Consider the following 21263-nt stretch of genomic DNA (forward strand, 5'->3'; position numbering starts at 1 on the left):
CTAACGTTGACCACAATTGATAGCAGGCGGAGGTCACTTTCAGTTCTAATTTGAACTTTATACTCCTCACATTTGCTTAATAAGATCTTGCTTAAGAATTTGTAATCCAATGTAGATATGGTTTTAAAAATGGGCTTTGATGTATCCTCCAGGGAGCCCTTCTGGTCGGCCGAGGCCAGCTCAAATTTTCTGATGCAGTCCTCTAGGGTATTGCGAGATAGATCTCTGTGGTTTCCCCCATGTTGGCACATATTTCATGTGTTGAAGTCATCAGCCACTATAGACTCATGTCCTGGGTAATCATAGAATACATTTTTTATCTGACCTGTGATATTCCTGGCAATCTCATTTTTCACGTCCCTGCGTGGGTTGACGTACAGATTTATCACCATAACTGGAGTGATTTTACCAGCCATTACCAGGCCTTTAAGTTCAAAGGCCAGCATGCCACAGGTGGAGTTGCTAAATTCCTTTACTTTTACCTGCAAGTCCAGTTTCACAAATGTGCAGAGACCACCCATTGGTCTCAAACCGATTTATTTCCTGTCCTACCGTGTGGATTGCGTGGTACAACTGGAACGGAGGTGGGTGCAGCGGACCACATTTCTTTGCCCCCATCTTGTTACATGAAGAGGCGCTTTGGAGATAAATGTTGACACTTAGATGGAATGATCTCTGAACCACAAAGGAGCGTGACGTGTGAGTTATATTCAAATTAGTGGAAACATCATTTCGTATAGAAAGTAAGCCATTCGCAAAAGTCAGTTTAAGAATGATGGAGCATTGAGGAGGCCTCACCATGTTGGAATGGGCAATGCCAGCAGGGCGGGGATCCTGTTTGGTTGTGTTCTCCTTACAGAAAGTTTGTGTCCAAGTCTGAGAACATTAACTTTAGGAGGTGGCGGCTGTATTTTGTTGGGACTCGCAGCCCCCCATGATCTGACCCCTCAGTGCCCCATTCTGTGTGTTTTGGAAGTTCTGACCTCTGACCTGTAATCTCGATTTTCCCATAGCCTCCTCGTGGGATTCTCCTGTATGGCCCTCCAGGCACAGGGAAAACACTGGTAGCACGAGCGGTTGCCAACGAAACTGGGGCATTCTTCTTCCTCATCAATGGTAAGGAGAAATAGGACAGTGTGTTCTCTGTATGAGTTCTGACGTATAGTGTTTAGAATGTTTAAGAAGTCCTTGCTGTGTAATATGTACTGCACACAACACATATTTAATATAAAATGAATGAAGCAACACATGCTATGTAAAGGAAAAACACAGGATTTATACTGTTCAGAAACTGAGAGATACTATAAGTTACAGTGCAAAACTTACGCCGTATACATATACAAACACACAACCACAGTTTTACCTGCTTTACACTTGCCTTTTCATTGCTTCTCCTTTACTACTTACTTGCCTTTCCTTACCTCTTCTGTTCTTCTGCTCTATGTCTTCTGTCTTTCTGTTTCTTTTCCCTTGTTTCTACCGTCTCTTTCCCCTGTCAATCCTCTGCCTAAAGTCTCTTTTTCCTGGCTAGTTCTACACTTTCATTTCCATGCCTCTGAATGCCTACTTCCTGTGCTCTCCTCACCTCTTCCCTTGCCTCTCCCATCTCAACACCTTATGTCTGCCCTCCTTTCTGACTGGTACGCCTGTGCATTCACCCTGCTTTTTCCTGAATCTCTTTTCTCTCTCTGTCCCAGGCCCTGAGATTATGAGTAAATTGGCTGGAGAGTCGGAGAGTAACCTACGCAAGGCCTTCGAGGAGGCAGAGAAAAATGCCCCTGCTATTATCTTCATTGATGAGCTGGATGCCATCGCCCCCAAGAGAGAGAAGGTAGGTGACCGACACCTCCTATGGTGGGATCTGGTAGGGGACAGACCCTCACTTCTCCATTCCTCATCTGCACTTGTCAGTATAACATCTTGCTTCATTCACCAGCTAGGAGCTTTGTAACGGTTTCAGGACACATTCTCCCAGCTCGCTAGAATATTGCTGCTAGAGAGTTCTGGTTTTCCCGGGGGTTCTATTCAGTGTAGCTAGGAATGCCCTAAGGAATGCTCTTATTCCCAACATCCCAAATCCTGAACATGGCCATCAGACATGCTTTAAATCTTGTTCAGCACCATATTCTTCAGGGACACAGTGCTGTTATATATATATGCCTTCCTATGGAATACATGTTATATTTCCATGATATTTTTCAGTCCCACTGTGCTGCAGGGTGTATGGTCATTCTTGCTCTTGACAAGTTCTACCTTTTGGCATTTCACCATATAATTTGTAGATGGAATATATGGGCTCTGGAACCAGCTATAGTCCCCCGGTTTGGACTAGCAGCTCTCTTGGACCATATCTGGGAATCGATCACTGGACATGCCCCTTCCCCCTCTTAATAACCAGTTAGACTTTGGGAGAGCAACTCTGCCTTTTTAAGGAGGGTGTGTTGCAATGCTTTGGGTATGAGCGATTTTCTAACAGGTTGTTGTCAAAACATTTCAACTTGGAATTGTTAAATACATCACTGCAAAGTCATCAAGAGCGTTTGCAAGTGTAGCATAACAACCTGACCAGTGGCTGACCAATAGCTAAATGGACAGCATCTAGTGGAGGACTGAGATTGTGCGTTGCATTTTTGACTTGCGAGACCTATGCTGGCCAACACTGTGTGTAAACTGAACTTCTCTAAGTAAATAGTCAACGATTCGTATGTCAAGTCACTGCTTCCGAAGTGAGATTGGTTCTGAGCCCTTGTAATCATGTAATAATTGCAAACACTCCTGTAGACTTACCATTGGCCTTAGACGTACATTCTAAAAAACCAATGAGCTCTTAGCGCTTAGGAGTGATAATAACCTTTGTGGTCAGATCTCTGGCTAGGAAGGAGAAAGAGATCTCTGGATTTCTTTGGGTGTCTTTATTTTATGTGCAGTATTTTGTCATATGTGGGTTAAAGTTATATCTTTGTAAAAATGTAAGCACTGACCCGAGTGGTAACCTTATCGAATGATATTATTGTGTTGTGAGGGTCTAGCCCTCATCAACTCCTAATGTAAAACTTGGAGTCCTCTGTCTCACTATTCTGAGAGTCAAGTACTAAAGGTGTTCCTTGGAGATCCAGTTTCCGGTCCATTACGCTGCTGGGCCCATGGACCTGTGGTAAATGACTCCAATTGTCACAGATTGCACCAATTAATTCTAGCCACCAGGCCACCCAAGCCAATGGGTAATGTATTGCTGGAGGTTCTGTCAAAGCTAGTATACACTCTGTCTGTTTCCCTTTGTTATGGCACAATACTGGAGCCATGCTGTTTTGCTTCCCCACCCTGCACTGGCTTTTTGTATCTCACCTCCATCCTCTTGTTTCAGACCCATGGTGAAGTGGAGCGCCGGATTGTATCCCAGCTGCTTACACTCATGGATGGCTTAAAGCAACGGGCTCACGTGGTGGTCATGGCAGCAACTAACCGGCCCAACAGCGTGGATCCCGCACTCAGGAGATTCGGTGCGTTAGTTTCGTACAGAATTTAGGTTCTTTTCTAATTGGGGTGTTTCCCAAATTCCCCCATTTCTGGTTCAATAATTTGTATCAACATTTGTGAGCATTGCCTTGTTTTATAGAGTTCCCTGAAAGGGAAATAAAATTCAAAGGGGGTATCCTCCAGAGCCCGTGCTCTTCCAAATACTGACCGTATAAACAGCGGCGAGGGATGTAATGTGTAATGGTTGAGGCTATCAGGGTTCCCTTCATTGGCCCAGTCTGCAGTGTTTGTAGCAGCATGGGCTGCTGTTCAGGACTTGAGTTGTACTTCATCTGCTTCTAAAGGTCCTCCCTGTTTGTAAGTATACTGCTGTGCTAGGGGATACGGTGAACTCCATCTGTACTGTGCATTGTTCTCATAGTGTCCTTCAGATGTAGTGGGACAGCCTGGGCCCCTTAAATTGTGTGTTTGGTAGAAGGGTTTTTGAGCCTTTCTCTGTATTGTGTCTTGCACGCGGGTGTTCTCTGGGATTTAGCGGCTCATTTAGGGCCAAATGTGTGACCGGTCAACCCTTCAGGTCCACAGTAGGTCCACAGAGGCCATGGTTTTCTTCCAATGAGGGTAGACAGACAGTCAGATTTGGAGAGTCCTGCTTTCTGTAGGAGATCTCTGTGGAGAAAGGTGCATCTGCTGCATAGGCGGATGCACTTTTGATTGCTCATTGCCAAACAAGCTGAAAATGTTTGTCCCACTCAGGGTGTCACTTTGATTTTTAGAACAAAAGCACCAAAGTGAGTTTTGGCCTTTTTAAATGCAGGGTCTGGGCAGGGGAAATCAGTGGAAGTAGCCCTACCCTAAATATGGTGAAGTTCCAGCCACTGTGGTCCTGTGGCTGACTTGCTGTTTTGTCATGTATCAGGGCTCGAGTCGGGGTACCACGCGGGTGGACGGCGTCCCCCCACTTATTTTACTGGGAACTCGATAACTGGAGCAAATGGAGCCACACATTCACTCTCTGGCCTCTCTGGGGTGAGATCGGAGCCCATTCAGAATGCTGCTCAAGCGCTGGCTTCTCTGATGCAATTTCATCAAAGGGGTGAGCGAGGGGAGGCAATGAGTCTGATGGTGCAAGCCACCTTTCGTGACGTAATTTCCCGTCCTGACGTCAGCGTCCCCCGCTTCTTTTTTTAGGACTTGTGCCCCGGTCATGTTGCTCCGACCGCGGTCATGTTGTTCCGACCGCAGAGCTGACTGAAGCTTTGCTGTTGGAAATCATGCGGTTCTGCTGCCTCTAAATGAGGTGGGGGCATTGAAGGTTTGGCCGGGCAGGAGGTCCTCGGACTCTGATTGACCCCCTAAGTCTCTCCTCCATCTTCCTTACTATGTGTTTGCCATAGGCAGGGCCACTTGATTTATGCAGCAATGGAGGATCAAATTAGGCAGCAGTGTTGGCAAAATAATGTGTCAAGAAGTAGTCAATTAAGTGGCATAATATGCCACAATTTATGGCAGCATCATATTGTTATTTTGGGCATTTTATCCACTAAGTGTACTGTTTGTGCAAGGGTGCACGTGCACCTCGTTGTAGTAGTTTCACACTTCTATACAGCTATCAGCAACTGAAAGGGTGAGCAGTTAACCTTGGCAATGTGTCTGCAGCTGCGTGCAACCAGATGAAGCACTTTTTTAGTAACCTTTAAACCGCTTACGCTATAAACAATTCTTTGTAAAATCAGCTGATTATGCTGGTGGTGGATTATGTGTAAATCCATAATTATGTAGAAAAAACCATGGGGCAAAATCGCATAAATTCCTGTGTCCCTGGTTATAGGTCCCTTGCTGGATGCATATCCCGCACAACAAATGGGGTTTTCACCGTATTACTTTGTGGTTTGGGCTGTTTGTCAGGGTACCTATGTGTAATTGCTAGAAAATATACTGTCTGTCCACAATGAGTTGCAAGAACCACACAATATGTACTTTCTGCTTTCTCAGGCCGCTTTGATCGGGAGATCGACATTGGAATTCCAGATTCTACTGGCCGGCTAGAAATTCTGCAGATACATACCAAGAACATGAAGCTGGCAGATGATGTGGATCTGGAGAAGGTAGGCATGGCCAGGCTCTGGGGTTGGGGAACGTTGACTAGGAGATCTCAATAGCCCTTATATACACAGATTTAGGTCACATTATTTGTGCAATGCAGAAGCTGGCGTGCACTGAACAGAATGTATCTGCTTGGTGGTCTTTTGTGAGGTAGATTGGCAACTTCATCCCTTTCCAGAGGTAGAATGAGACATCTTCACAAAGAAAGTACTGTCCCAAATAGCAATATTTTTCCACATTTATTGACGTTTTTGCTAGACAGGCCGATATGTGAAATGGGTTCACATTGTGTCTCCCACTTTCGATAAATCCTTTTCGAGGGAAATGCCAGATAGCGTGAGAGTAAATTTGAATGTTAATCTATTGTTATTTAGTGAACACTTATGTATTAATGTTAATGAAAAATAACACATTGCCAACAGATATTTTCTTTAATAATGTGTAACATCCTCGTCTCTGTTCTGTTATTATTTTCCTGTCGTTATGGTAGCTTGTTAAGTGTCCAGCGTCACATATGTAGTTAACCCCTTCGGTGCTGGTGACGGAACCGCTCCGTCACCAGCGTCGGTTGAGCTGTGCTGGTGACGGAGCGGTTCCGTCATGGCCCGCCCAGCTTGATAGAACGCTCATGCGCGGCACGAATTCCGCGCCTGCGCTGAGCGTTCTATTGAGCGGGGCGGGCCGTGACGGAACCGCTCCGTCACGAGCACAGCTCAACCGACGCTCGTGACGGAGCGGCTCCGTCATGAGCATGCGGCCGCCGCGCGGCCGCGCAAATTCGTTAGCACTGCGGCGGAATAGCCGCCGCAGTGAAGTGGTTAAACATTTTGGCAACTTTAACACTGTATGTATTACATCAACTGATTTGCTTTAGACTTCCCCACCTTTCCCTCCAATATTAACAAGCATTTACAATGCAACGGTCTCGCCTTTGCCAAAGTTAGAGCTATTGGCATTGTAAATGACAACATTTTCATTTATGTGTTGGTTTTGAAAACAGATAAATAAATGGCATTGTCATTTACAATGCCAATAGCTTAATCTCTCGCAAATGCCACACACAGACACACCGACCCACACCCACACACACAGTCCCCCACACACACAGAGTCCCCCACACACACACAGAGTCCCCCACACACAGAGTCCCCCACACACACAGAGTAGCCCACACACACAGAGTACCCCACACACACAGAGTCCCCCACACACACACAGATTCCCCCACACACACACAGAGTCCCCCACACACACACAGAGTCCCCCACACACACACAGAGTCCCCCACACACACACAGAGTCCCCCACACACACACCGAGCCACACACACACACACACCGAGCCACACACACACACACAGAGCCACACACACACACAGAGCCACAAACACACACAGAGCCACAAACACACACTCAGAGCTGGGTTTTATTTTGGGCATAATTGCAAACTATTTCTCATGCTTCACTATATGACTTCAGCCACCCCAGTGGTTCATGCATTCCATTTTTGCAGACTCTGTAAACACAAGCATTGGGATAGCCAATAGGTCTCGCTTTTGGGACCTTATAAGTATTTAGTTATGCAGCACAATATCCTTGGTGCGCCAACATTAAGTGTTGCATGGTTAAACACTTATAAGGTCCCAAAGGTGACACCTATTGCCTATTAAGTGGATGAAGTAAAGACTTAAAGCATAATCTGAGCTTCCGGTCCTTAATAGATGTTGGACCCTGCCTTGTGGCGTGGTCCTACCCCTCCCGCATGGCAGGCCCTGGACGACATCGGCCCTCCATCGACCCGCTGTCGCCCCCCGGACACCACCCTCAACGAACTCTCGACGAGAGCCGGCCCCTGGCAAACCCCGGCTCTCCCCCTCTGGAACCTGGCGAACTCGGCTTGCCCCAACTCTGCAGGTCCGGTCACCACCCCGGGCCACCCTTTCAGGCCCGACTCCATCTTGGGCCCATCGCGTCCCAAGCACGTGGTCTCGGCCTGACCCCGGCCGTGGCCCAGGCGAAGCCCCGACATCGTGGCACCAAGATCAACCCAGGTGGTAAAGTGGCCACTTGGCGGATCCCGGAGGAGAGGAGATTCGATGGCCCTCCAGCCGTCCCCGGACGCCTGGTATCGATAGTCCTCCGGCCTCCCTGGACGCTGGCTCCACCCCCCTGCTGGGTGTCTGGACACCTTCATCCCGGCCCCTCTGCCCCCAGGCGCGAGGGTCCGGACATCAAAGGACTCCAGTCCTATATCTGGGCCAGCCCTGGATCAGGAAGTCAGTTGTATCTGGGAGTCGAAGCCCTGCTGACCTCGTCGCGGCTGATCCTGATAAGAACTCTTGAACCCGGAACCTCTGAGCCCTGCTGACGCTGTCACGGCTCCACTACGCTGAACCATCCTCCGAGCCCTGCTGACGCTGTCGCGGCTCTGCCAAGCTGAACCATCCGCCGAGCCCTGCTGACGCTGTCGCGGCTCCACCAAGCTGAACCATCCGCCGAGCCCTGCTGACGCTGTCGCGGCTCTACCAAGCTGAACCATCCGCCGAGTCCTGCTGACGCTGTCGCGGCTCTACCAAGCTGAACCATCTTCGGAGCCCTGCTGACGCTGTCGCGGCTCCCGGCACCCCCCAGCTCGAGGATTGAGAGCTGTGCGCAGGGTTTCCTAGTACCCGCTGGTACCAAGACTGTCCCGCTACCCCCTTCCCCGGATATTGAGACTTTGTTGGGATCCTCCGATCCCCCGTGTACATATTGCTGCGGAACCTTGCCTTTATTCCTTATATAAAGACTCTTAAATCTACTCTTGTGTGGTGTCTCTCTGTGGTGGTGTGATTGCTCGGCTGTTACGATAGTAGGAGAGGAGCCTCGCCAAAGGGGCCTCTCGACGGCGCTCGGCCAATTCCATACGGAAAGGTGGGTTTCGGGGCGGCAGTCAGACATCTTCTGTCTCCCCTGGAATCGCCTTTCTAACATTGGTGGCAGGCGACGGGATCCGAGCCGACGCATATCGTACAGCGAACAACTCGCCCACTACTAACAGAGACCACAGCAACCATGAGCGATAAAGAAGCCGGAACGACCGCAGAGTTCCAGAAGGAACTACTGGAGGAGTACACACATAAAGAACTAAAACAATTCTTCAAAAACTTAGGTATCGCTACCACCGGACTAAGTACAAAGGAAGATTTTAAAGAAGCGCTGCAAACATGGGTGGAGGCCCGAGAGACACCACCCCCGACCGGAGGTGAACCGGTCCCAGACGTGCACCAGGGGACCTCAGCGGCCCCCGTAGAGGAAAGGAACCCCCACAGAGACCCGGGCCTCTCCCACGAAGATGCCCGAGAGCGAGAGAGAAGCCGGCTCCACGAGTTGGAGCTCGCCCGACTCCGGCTGGACGGAGAACTCCAGCTAGCGGAAAAGAAAATCGCCCTTGAGCAACTACGGCTGCAAGGAGACCTGGAGGAAAGACGAAGACAGAGCGAATTGGAAGAAAAGAAACTCACGTTCGAACACGAGCGTGGCCTCAAAGAGCTGGAGATCAAGGCCAAGAGCGAAGAAGCTGGCGCCGCTGTGCTCCGAAACCCCCCGCCTCCTGCTGACCCGAAGGTCCACATTCCCAAGGATGTCGTCAAAGAGTACTACAAAAATGACGACATCCAGCAGTGGTTTAAGGCCTACGAAGTCGCCATGGCCGCGCACCGCATACCCCGAAAAGATTGGGGTGCCGGCCTATGGGGGAGATTCGTCAGCGAAGGAAGAGACATCCTGCTGGACCTGGCCGACGACGTGATGTCCTCCTATGATCACATGAAGGACACCCTGCTCACCCGGTATGGACTCACCCCTGAGATGTACTGGCAAAGATTCAGAGACTGTAAAAAGATCCCCGGTACTACATGGGTGGAGTACGTGAACTTTTATAGCAGAGCGCTAGAAGGGTGGATAAAGGGCAGCAAGGGGACCACCCACGAGCAGCTGTTCGACCTCATCGTATGGGAGCACCTCTCCAACAACTGCTTTGTCGAGCTCAGACAGCATCTACTCGACAGCAAGCTGACCGAGCCACGGAAACTCGCCGTCGAGGCCGATCGATGGGTGAGCACCCGGGTCCCCCGGACCCCGATAGGAGAGTCCGGACGGAACACGCAAGGGCACCCCCGCCAGCGAGGCGGCGGAGGAGGCCAGAACCGGAGCAGAGACTTCCCACCTGCGCCGCCCCGGAGTCCCCCCCGGGGGTCGCCCCAGAACAACACTTCACCGTCCCTGACCCGAAGAGGGCCCCCCCCAGCACGACCGGGGCCTCGCCCGAACTTTACCTGCCACAGATGCCAGCGGCCAGGTCACTTCGCCAGTGACCCCCAATGCCCAATGAACCCGCGCACCGGCATCGCCGGACCTCCGACCCGCCAGATCGCTGCCGCAGCCCTGGGAGAAGGAGGGGAGGAAGAAGAAGAGGTCTACAACGAGGACCAGCCGCCATGGCCCTAGTCTGTCTGGGCGAGAGAGACATGATTCCCCGGGCCTCACTCCCGAGCAACACCCAAAAGTACCGGCAGTGGGTCAACATTAATGGGCGCCGGACCGAAGCACTCCGTGACACGGGAGCCAGTGTGACAGCCGTCCGCTGCCACCTGGTGACCCCCGAACAGATCCTGCCGAATGTGCTGTGCCCCGTGCTGGCCGCCGACAATTCCGAGACCCTGTGCCAGATGGCCCGAATCCCCTTCGAGTGGGGAGGGGTGTCAGGCATGCTAAAGGTAACCGTCCGGGACGACGCCCCCGTGGACTGCCTCCTCGGAAACGATCTCGAGAGTTCCCCCTGGGCCCAAGTCGAGCGGAGAGAGCATCTGGGGATGCTGGGACTACCCGAGTGGGTTTGTGTGACAACCCGATCCATGGCAGCCCGGGCCCCGGCGCCGGCGGAGGCCACCCCGACCGAAGAACAGGAATGGCCCGCGCCTCCGCCACCCGCCATCGATGAAGAAATAGGCCTTGCGCCCGGGTCACCAGGGCCCAACCGCGAAGACATCGCCGAGCTCGGCGACATCCCTGAACTAAGCCAATGGCGCCAGGAAGGTGGTCCCACCCGAGAACAATTCCGGCAGGAACAGAGGACCTGTCCCTCCCTCGAAGGGACCCGGCAGCAAGCCGCAGCTCAAGCCGCCAGGGAAACGTCGGGGTCCCACTGGGTCTACTGGGACCACGACCTCCTATACAGTGAACAGAAAATTGCTGAACTGGGGGCCAGACGAGTGTTGGTGGTCCCCCTACGATTCAGAGACTTCCTCCTAAACCTGGCACACGACGTGCCCCTCGCCGGGCACCTGGGGCAGGACAAAACTTACAGCCACCTGGTGACCCACTTCTACTGGCCCAAGATGCGCAACGATGTGAGCAATCACTGTAGGACCTGTCCGACCTGTCAAGCCAGCGGGAAGAGCGGGGGGGAAAGTCAAGGCCCCGCTCCAACCCTTTCCCGTGGTGACAACCCCCTTCGAGCGAGTGGGGATCGACATCGTGGGGCCCCTGGACCCCCGCACCTCACAGGGACACCGCTTCATCCTCGTCCTGGTGGACCACGCCACCCGCTACCCAGAAGCCATCCCCCTCCGGACCATAACGGCCCCCGTGGTGGGCCGAGCACTAATGGGAATCTTCTCCCGATTCGGATTCCCCCGAGAGGTCGTGAGTGATCGGGGCACAAACTTTATATCAAAATATATGCGGTCCCTGTGGCAACAATGCGGGGTCACATATAAGTTCACCACCCCGTATCACCCCCAAGGGAATGGACTTGTGGAGCGGTTTAACAGAACACTCAAGGGGATGATCAAGGGCCTAGAAGAACCCCTCCGCCGCAAATGGGATGTCCTGCTACCATGCCTCCTGTTTGCCTATCGGGAGGTACCTCAGAAGTCCCTGGGGTTCAGCCCTTTGAACTATTGTATGGACACCCTGTCCGAGGTCCCCTCAGCCTGGTCAAAGAAGGCTGGGAGAATACAGTCCGAGATGCCCCGCCAGATGTCTACCGGTACCTCCTGACCCTCCGGAACCAGACTCGGAGGTTCCGGGAACTCGCCGAGGCCAATCTGGAGGCCAGTCAGGAGGAGATGAAACGCTGGTATGACCAGAACGCCTCGTCCATCGAGTTCGAGCGGGCCAACAAGTCTGGGTCATGTCCCCGGTCGAACCCTGTGCCCTCCAGGACAAATGGACGGGGCCCTTCAAAGTGGTGGAGCGCAAGAGCCCCGTCACCTATCTGGTGGACATGGAGTCCCCCAGGAACCCCCTCCGGGTCCTGCATGCCAACCGGCTCAAGCCTCACTTTGCCCGCACGGAGCTGAGCCTGCTGCTAGCTACGGACGACGGGGCCGAAGACGACTCTGAGCCCCTGCCCGACCTCCTGAAGTACTCTGAAAAAGATGGCTCCGTCGAGGGAGTCCCCATCTCCTCCGCCCTGACCCCCGAACAGCGCCAGGACTGCCAAGAGCTGTTGGGGCAGTTTGCGACCTGTTTTCGCTCACTCCCGGGGTCACGCAGTGGTGTGTCCACGATGTCGACACCGGGGACAGCCCGCCCGTGCGACACCGGGCCTACTGAGTTCCCGACCGAGTCCGGGCCTGCATCCAGTCCGAAGTTGCCAAGATGCTAGCCCTGGGAGTGGTCGAGCCCTCAGACAGTACCTGGGCCAGTCCAGTTGTCCTGGTCCCTAAGGCCGCCGCCCCCGGCGCCCCTCCAGAGCTCCGGTTTTGTGTCGACTACCGGGGACTGAATGCCGTTACCAGGACCGACGCCCATCCCATCCCCCGGGCGGATGAACTGATCGATCGCCTGGGGGCCGCCAGATACCTCAGCACCTTCGACCTCACGGCCGGATATTGGCAGATCGGACTCACCCCCGGGGCCCAAGAACGATCCGCCTTCTCGACCCCCGATGGCCACTTCCAATTCAAGGTGATGCCCTTCGGCATGAAAAACGCCCCCGCTACCTTCCAGAGACTAGTGAATAGAGTGCTGGCGGGGCTAGAAGAGTTCAGTGCTGCATACCTGGACGATATTGCGGTGTACAGCCTCCACTGGGACGAACACTTGAGGCACCTCTGGGAGGTCCTGTCGGCCCTCCGGCGGGCCGGACTAACAGTGAAAGCAAGCAAGTGCCAGATAGGCCATGGGTCCGTGACCTATCTGGGGCACCAAGTGGGGAGCGGCCAGGTAGCTCCTCTCCAACCCAAGATTGACGCCATCGTGGCCTGGGAACCCCCGGTCAACCAGACAGCAGTCCGAGCCTTCCTGGGGCTCACTGGATATTATCGGCGCTTCATAAAAGACTATGGGAGCATTGTGGGGCCCCTCACAGAACTGACCTCCAAAAGGCAACCACAGAAAGTACACTGGACCCCCGAGTGTCAGACGGCCTTCGAGACTCTAAAGGCCGCCATGTGCACCGCCCCTGTGCTCCAGGCCCCTGACTATAGCCGAGAGTTTGTGGTCCAAACCGACGCCTCGGAGCACGGCATCGGGGCGGTCCTGTCGCAAGTTAACCCCGAGGGGGTTGACCAACCGGTGGCCTTCATCAGCCGGCGGCTGCTGGCGCGAGAACAACAGTGGAGCACCATCGAAAGAGAAGCCTTCGCCGTTGTGTGGGCCCTAAAGAAACTCTCGACGAGAGCCGGCCCCTGGCAAACCCCGGCTCTCCCCCTCTGGAACCCGGCGAACTCGGCTTGCCCCAACTCTGCAGGTCCGGTCACCACCCCGGGCCACCCTTTCAGGCCCGGCTCCATCTTGGGCCCATCGCGTCCCGAGCACGTGGCCTCGGCCCGACCCCGGCCGCGGCCCCAGCGAAGCCCCGACATCGTGGCACCAAGATCAACCCAGGTGGTAAAGTGGCCACTTGGCGGATCCCGGAGGAGAGGAGTTTCGATGGCCCTCCAGCCGTCCCCGGACGCCTGGTATCGATCGTCCTCCGGCCTCCCTGGGGGCTGGCTCCACCCCCCTGCTGGGTGTCTGGACACCTTCATCCCGGCCCCTCTGCCCCCAGGCGCGAGGGTCCGGACATCAAAGGACTCCAGTCCTATATCTGGGCCAGCCCTGGATCAGGAAGTCAGTTGTATCTGGGAGTCGAAGCCCTGCTGACCTCGTCGCGGCTGATCCTGATAAGAACTCTTGAACCCGGAACCTCTGAGCCCTGCTGACGCTGTCGCGGCTCCACTACGCTGAACCATCCTCCGAGCCCTGCTGACGCTGTCGCGGCTCTGCCAAGCTGAACCATCCGCCGAGCCCTGCTGACGCTGTCGCGGCTCCACCAAGCTGAACCATCCGCCGAGCCCTGCTGACGCTGTCGCGGCTCTACCAAGCTGAACCATCTTCGGAGCCCTGCTGACGCTGTCGCGGCTCCCGGCACCCCCCAGCTCGAGGATTGAGAGCTGTGCGCAGGGTTTCCTAGTACCCGCTGGTACCAAGACTGTCCCGCTACCCCCTTCCCCGGACATTGAGACTTTGTTGGGATCCTCCGATCCCCCTGTACATATTGCTGCGGAACCTTGCCTTTATTCCTTATATAAAGACTCTTAAATCTACTCTTGTGTGGTGTCTCTCTGTGGTGGTGTGATTGCTCGGCTGTTACGATAGTAGGAGAGGAGCCTCGCCAAAGGGGCCTCTCGACGGCGCTCGGCCAATTCCATACGGAAAGGTGGGTTTCGGGGCGGCAGTCAGACATCTTCTGTCTCCCCTGGAATCGCCTTTCTAACAATAGAATAGAAACTTAGTTACGATAGTTAGGAAATGTTTCATTACATCTTTCTTTAAAAGATCCAGATAGAATTGGCTACTTTTTCTAGTGATTTGCTCCTAATTTTGAACAATATTAAATCACCTTTCTACTGGTATTTTTTGCCACACTAGAAACTTTCATTTGCCCACCTGGAGTGGTTAAAATAGAGGAAAGAATAAAGAAGTTATTGATTTCCTCCTGCTGGCGATATCAAAACTGCTTAAGTGGAATGCACATGCAACTACCACTTTCAGGTCTGCTTTATTGGTATGCATATTTCTGTTGTGTCTGACAATGTTCCCACTGAGCGGTTTGAGCCTTATGGTGGTCAATTTGTTAGTCCTGATATTTTCTTATGGTGTTCTTGATAGTCTTTTGTTTTACCACAACAACGCACTTTGGAGTGTTAGTTTCCGTTTTTATCCAGAGCATGCCTTCATCTACATGGCTACTGACAAAAGATGTTCCTTAAAGCAGAATATTAAGGGTTTCGATTGCAGGGCAACATGCTTCGGGCCTTAAAGGTTAAATCATGGCAGTATACATGAGCTACTATATCCAAAGTATCGCAAGTGGAAATAACAATTAGGTAGATAAAACATGACTTCATAGATCATCTCAATTACCTCTGGGAAGCCATCCGCAAACTTCAGTGAGGATTTCCAGAGTTAAATACACAGCCTTGGAGGCTTTGCAGTAGACACTTTAATAGAAGTTACAACTGAACAGCCAATTTTTGTACAGGGACCAGCTTCTTACATTTGTTATCAAGTATAACAGTAGGTAATGGAGCAGATGCATGCCTTTCTGGCAGTTGCTGCAATGATAGAATATGGATATGAATTAGATCAAGAAAATGAGGTTCTTGGTAAGGAGGACTAAACTTGAGAAACAGTAGGGTACACACATTTGAAGATGTGTGCGTCTGGCCTCACCTTTTTTACAAGGTGTTACTTTACCACATAGGGAGTTTTTTAATGACATTTCTAACTGCTCAGTCACAGGCACAAATGTAAACGGTGGTAAAATATTTAAGGGTTCAGGAACACAGAGGTAAAGGGACTTTTAGGAAGTATGTCACTGAGTATGTTGTTTGGACTGTCTCCTTCCCCACCATCATGATCACTGCATCTTTCACTAAGTAAAGACGCAGTGGAACAAATGTCCAAACAATGTGTAGGCTGCTCTGGGGTGAGCCTTTTATGGTGACAGGTTGCAAAAGTGGCGACTTGAAAGGAATCAACATCTCGGACGATGCCATGGTTAGTTATTGCCGTTATCTGTGAAGTGGATGATGAAGTAGTTGATGGCAATGGGAAGAGATTTAGTGTCTACAATGATCGCGATCGTCACTGAAAGTACAGATGGAAGCTGTGGCATCATCGACTGTTGTACCAGTCAAAGAGATGGCAGCTGTTGCTAGTGTCATAGTGAACAGGATTGAAATAATATTGGTAAGTCTGTGTTATCACTATTGGTGTTATTGTAATGGCCAAATTACACTGACAACACCAGGGTAAAACTAGAACAGAATATCTGGCCGGGCACCACAATGAAAGCGGCCCCATTAGTAAATTAGATGCCTAAAACAAGGCAGATATGTAGATCACAGGAAGCAAGGGCGGCATACAGAGGTACACACATATTTATATATGGTACAGCAGTATTTTCTTGCACTGGATCTAAAGTCAATGGATGCCTTCTAGGATGCCTGACAAACCTGGCATGATCAGACCACCTAAACAACCTTACCTGCCTCTGCACCTCCCGTTCCTCCTGCAGCATTCATAGAGCGGGACGGTGGCAGTGTACCGTGCTCCCCCGGACCCTCAAGCCTTACACCACACTTAGTCCCACGCCTCTGTTGCCAGTGCAAGGCCTGGCTCCTGGGACACGTGATCCGGTCACATGACCAATCTAGTGTGTGCTGCTGTAACCGGAGCCCACTACAAAGGTGCATGCTCAGATATTTGTTTGAAGCTTTGCCTGACAGCGGTTAACCCTTTGCACATCGGATAATATAGTGTCTGTTTTTTACATGAGCAGCATTGGCATCTGAGACAATGGATATTTACTTGCAAAGTCAGTGCAAATAAAGAAAAGGGATAAATAAAAAGTCACAGTGCAAAAACATTTGAAAACAATCAGTATCCAGGGATCTTTGCTCAGCGAGCAGAAAGAATGATAGAGTATGAAACAATGCAACGATTGTCCCTTCAGTAGCAACCTAAGAACTAGTCCCATCTCCCCACCACCCGCCCGAAAGTGCCGTACCTCGGATGTAGGCGCACTTGCTCTCGTCCAGCTGGCTGCATGATGACCCGCCCATGGTGTCTCCGGGACGGGGTGCTCGCGGGTGCCCGGGTCAGAGCGGTCAGTGGCCGGCGTTGGCTGTTCAGGGAGGAACTCCGTGCGGATGCTGCTCCCAGCTCCTCTGTGCAAGCTCCTGTGCCCGTGTTCAGTAAAAATGAAAACTTCCTGCCAGAGGCCGTGATGTCGGGTTGTGCAGCCGTGAGCGTGCACATCCCGAAACCGGAAGTTCGGGTGCGTGACGCCTGTCGTGGGGCGGGACTTCCGTCTTCTATGGGAAGCCCGCGCCCACGGAGTGGCTGGCCCAGAGAAGCAGTACTGGCGTGGGGCTCCCATGCCTGAGCGAGAGCCCCGCTGTGGCTGCAGCTGTCAGGAGTGGTGACTGAGGCCGCCGATGCAGTGAGTGGGGCGGAGTGGGGGGGGGGTGTGGAGGTCGGCAATGCGCGTGTGCGTGTACGTATGTGTGCGTGTGTGTGTGCGCGTGTGTGCCCGCGTGTCTGTGTGTGTGTGCGTATTTGTGTGTGTGTTCAAGAAAGGGGGGGCTGACTGTGTGTGGGTGTGCGCGCCGTTATTGCATGCTAGCCAAGCAAAAGCAGGGGCTGTGTGTGTATATGGAAGCGCGTCTGCGCAAGCGCGACTCTTTAGAAGCGCGTCCACAGACATCAATCGGCGCGTGCCCTAGTGTGTACCACTTGGCAGACAAGACGACCACAATAGATCTCGCTGGCGACAGCGCTGTCGCGCTACATCACCAGCGAGACCTAAAAAGAAAGGGCAATTAGTTCCTTTGAGCCTAGACAAGGTCTTCAAAATAATCAGTCAACCAATGCAATATCAACAATGAATCTTTAGCCACAAAAGTTATCAGATGAGCTGGCTGTTCATAGTGATGTTTTGTGATCTTTCCATAATCCTCACTTTTCCTTATAACTACAATATTAGTGATAACCAAATTCATTAGGTATATATAGTCTTGGATTGGCGGAGCTTGCCTGAGCCTAAGATGGCCGGCTAAGAAGAGAGCTCCGTTGAGCCATCTACTTATTCGCTAAGGATCCTGCATTTGGGTGAAACTTGTTGCCTGACCTACAGCGCTCCGTGAATCGGAAAGTGAGCTCCACGCAGCGATCAAACTTGCGTTCGCTGAAACGGCCCGCAACCCGTGACATTAAGTGAGGCCTCTGGTGCCGGGAGATGCGACACGGGTCCGAGAGCGGAAATAAGTGCTGCGCAACGCTGGAAGGAGAGACAACTGCGCAGTTGAACTGTGGACTGGCAGAAGCTCACAGCTGGTAATCAGAGTTGTGCCCGTAACAAACAGCGCGAGCAGCACCCTTGGAGCGACGTGAGGAATAGAGTCGACTGCGCCCGGCCTGCGGACCTAGATCGCAGTGAGCCCAGAGAGCCGCCAGCTGCGTAGAGACTGCCAAGTGAGTAGCGGCTCCTGCAAGGCGATGTGGACTGGGTGCCGGGACATCTGGACGAAATAGAATTTGGGGGCTTGCATACTGCGTTGTTGACACCGCGGCACCCCCCTTTAAAGAGCGAATCTGCAGGGAACGCTGATCTTGTCCTCCCGCTCAGTAATTCAAGGAGGGTCTGAGATGCAACAGTGAAACGGAGCTGCAGCGAGCCGGGATAAGGTGGGCCTGCTTATCTAGCAGGGAGCACTACACGCTGTAGGCACTCGGCAGAGTTGTATGCACACTTGGACACGAGGTTCACCACGGAGGCCCACGTGTGAGGAGTGGTACTCAGGACTTAGAGGCTCGCGATCAGAGATTCTCCTGCACTGGAAGCTGGGTGGCTATAAGGAAGGAACAAAGCCCAGAAAATACCAGAGGCCCTGCTGGCACCTCAGTCTAGGAATATATACCAGTTGAGGATCCCTAGCCCTGAGCGCTGATGTCAAGTGAATGTACTGTACTGAGCGTGCGACTGCAGTGGGGAAGGGTCATGATTCAGAGCAAACTTCCATAAGGTGAATAAACCAGAAACACTGTTGTGGCAGGACCTGCCGGGGTGCACGTTATACTGCTGCTGAAGACATCGGGATGCCTGGATTGAGATCTACTGCTGGTACCAGACTTACCCGGTTGTGATACCCCTAACGAGGTGGATAGCCGAGAATCTAGCAGCGGTGCCTATACGTGCAGCTAGCCCAGCTCAGCCACAATGAGAAAAGTGGATAAAACACAACCCGAACTCAACTTTGAGCAGCGGAAATCTAGGATGAGAGAGAACAACCCTGAGGGGGGCGCAGACGCGAGGAGAAGACACCAGAGCAGGTGGAAGGGGATATCTGTGTGATGCAGAAAAGCCTGCAAGAAAGCCTGTCTGCTATAGACACTAAATTGGATTCTTTGTCGTATCGGATGGACAGAATGAATGAACAAATGGATAAACAGGTGGAAAGGCTAGACATGGCCGAACGCACAGTAACTAACGTAGAGGAGCCACAGACAGGAATGGACATAGAACACAGGAAGATGGGAAGAGCATTGCAAACTCTGCAAGATAAGGCGGAAGATATAGAAGCGCGGCCAGAAGAAGCAATATACGGATTACAGGCCTTCCAGAGTCCACTCAGTCTGGGAATATGGAGCTCTTTGTTGAAAAACTCCTGGTTACTTTGCTGGGTGCCGAAACATTTTCTCTGATGTTTGTAGTGGAGAGGGCCCACCGCTCGTTGGATCCGAGGCCTGCCCCTGGAGCCCCCCGAGCCTATTATAGGTAAGTTGCTGAACTACAGGGACAGAGATGCAGTACTGAAAGTAGCACGGGAGAAGCAGACATTGAGGCACGAGGGATCTGCTATTTCACTATACCTGGACTTCACACTCCGGGTTCAGAAGGCGCGTAGGCAGTTTGCACCACTCAAACGCCAACTGCGGGAACAAAATCTGGATTATGCAATGTTGTACCCGGAGAGACTGAGAGTTAACAGACAGGGGAGATCTAGGGCCAGATGTAGGTGGCCAATTACCGGTCGGTAACGGCCGAATTCGGACGTTACCGACCGGTAATTGGATTTTGAGATGTAGGGGGAAAAAAGCAGGCATTTTCGGTAATTTTACCGAATCAGTAAATATACCGGTCGGTAAAATTACCGAAAATGCATTTTCGGTATGTAGGTGCCAAGTTGCACATTGACACAGGGCTTTGAAAATCGGTATTTTACCATGCAATACAATTGCATGGTAAAATACCGATGCAGGTGTACATGCACATCTGTGCATGTACACCTGTGCCATGTGGCACACATACATGCCCTAAGGGCACACAAGCCTAAAACAGGGGTGCCAGAGGGTGTCAAAGTGACACCCCCTGCACCCTTGCTAAAATCGGTATTTACCGATTCTGTAATTACAGAATCGGTATTGCCCATTGATTCCTATGGGCTTCACAGCCCATAGGAATCAATAGGAAATACCGATTCTGTATTTCCAGATTCGGTAAATACCGAATCTTAACGATTCGGTATTTCCACATCTGGAAATACCTACATCTCCCCCCTTCATATTTACCACTTCTTAAATACCGAATCGGTAAAATTCGGTATTTAAGAAGTGGTAAATATGAATTACCTACATCTGGCCCCTAGTATCTTCATGGACCCAAAAATGCTGCAGAAAGCCCTGAAAGAGTGGTTAAAGGAACGGCAACGGAGCCCGGAGCAGAACAGCCTGGACGGTGCGGACGGAGGCAGCCTCGATGATCAGGACTAGCACATGAGCTGTGCATGCTGACAGATAAGGTATGGGCATATGTGGGAAATTGAGGGTCTAACTGGGCTGGCTGGACATTGCTGGCATTGATATTGTACTGTAAGTTGAGGTGGAATGGTTGGAGCAAACTGTGCAGTGTGGAGCACTCTGAATGGGTCTTTCGGACAAGATCGAGTCAGTTGTGGATGGCCAGGACTAGCGAGGATTCCCTGATTTCTACCAGATAAGATGGGAACATTTGGAGGGAGACTGGATATATATGTTGTGGCAGCATGGTTTGTTGCTGGACTATTTTTGAGTGCTGTGAGGAGCATCAAGCTGACCCAGGGGGTGCCTCAGGGCTCTATTTTGAGCCCAACATTGTTCAATATTTATGTCGCCCCCTTGGCTAAGATCTCAGATAAATTTGGGATTAATGTGCTGTCCTATGCTGATGACACCCAGCTGGTGGTCTCTCTGACCCAAGCCCGGTCGGGAGCTGCCTCCAACTTTGTATCCTGCCTCCAAGAACTGGCTTTATGGATGGCAAATAATTGCCTAAAATTGAATGGCAGCAAGACCGAGGTATTGGTAATAGGGAAGGCCCCATCAGTATGGTCTTCGGCATGGTGGCCCCAGTCACTGGGTCCTACTCCTACTCCTTGCGAGCAAGCTAAGAATCTTGGGGTTTGGGTGGACAACAAGTTGTCCTTCGATTACCACACCAGGCGGGTGGCAGGCACCTGTTTTTGTCAAGGTACCGTCCCCACTCTTCAGGATGCGGGTGATGCTCAAATTGGTCCACCTCCAGACCTCCCCAAGCTCGGTTCCGAAATGTACCCAAAGCTTAGAGGCGGTCTGGCGAGGGAAAATATAGAAGGCCGGGTTGGTGCG

The 21263-nt window shown here is 52.0% G+C and overlaps 1 protein-coding gene across 1 annotated transcript in view; it reads left to right on the plus strand.

Moving 5' to 3' along the window:
* LOC144823236 (transitional endoplasmic reticulum ATPase-like) overlaps window positions 1–21263 on the plus strand; it is a 218436-nt gene that overhangs the window by 52530 nt on the left and 144643 nt on the right. The window contains exons 7-10 of the mRNA XM_078681583.1: window positions 1014–1116; window positions 1698–1831; window positions 3365–3500; window positions 5473–5585. Coding sequence (XP_078537709.1) covers window positions 1014–1116; window positions 1698–1831; window positions 3365–3500; window positions 5473–5585 — 486 coding nt within the window. The remainder of the gene's footprint in view (window positions 1–1013; window positions 1117–1697; window positions 1832–3364; window positions 3501–5472; window positions 5586–21263) is intronic.

This window comes from Lissotriton helveticus, chromosome 1_1 (genome assembly GCF_964261635.1).
Source record: "Lissotriton helveticus chromosome 1_1, aLisHel1.1, whole genome shotgun sequence".
In the NCBI taxonomy this organism is placed as follows: Eukaryota; Metazoa; Chordata; class Amphibia; order Caudata; family Salamandridae; genus Lissotriton; species Lissotriton helveticus.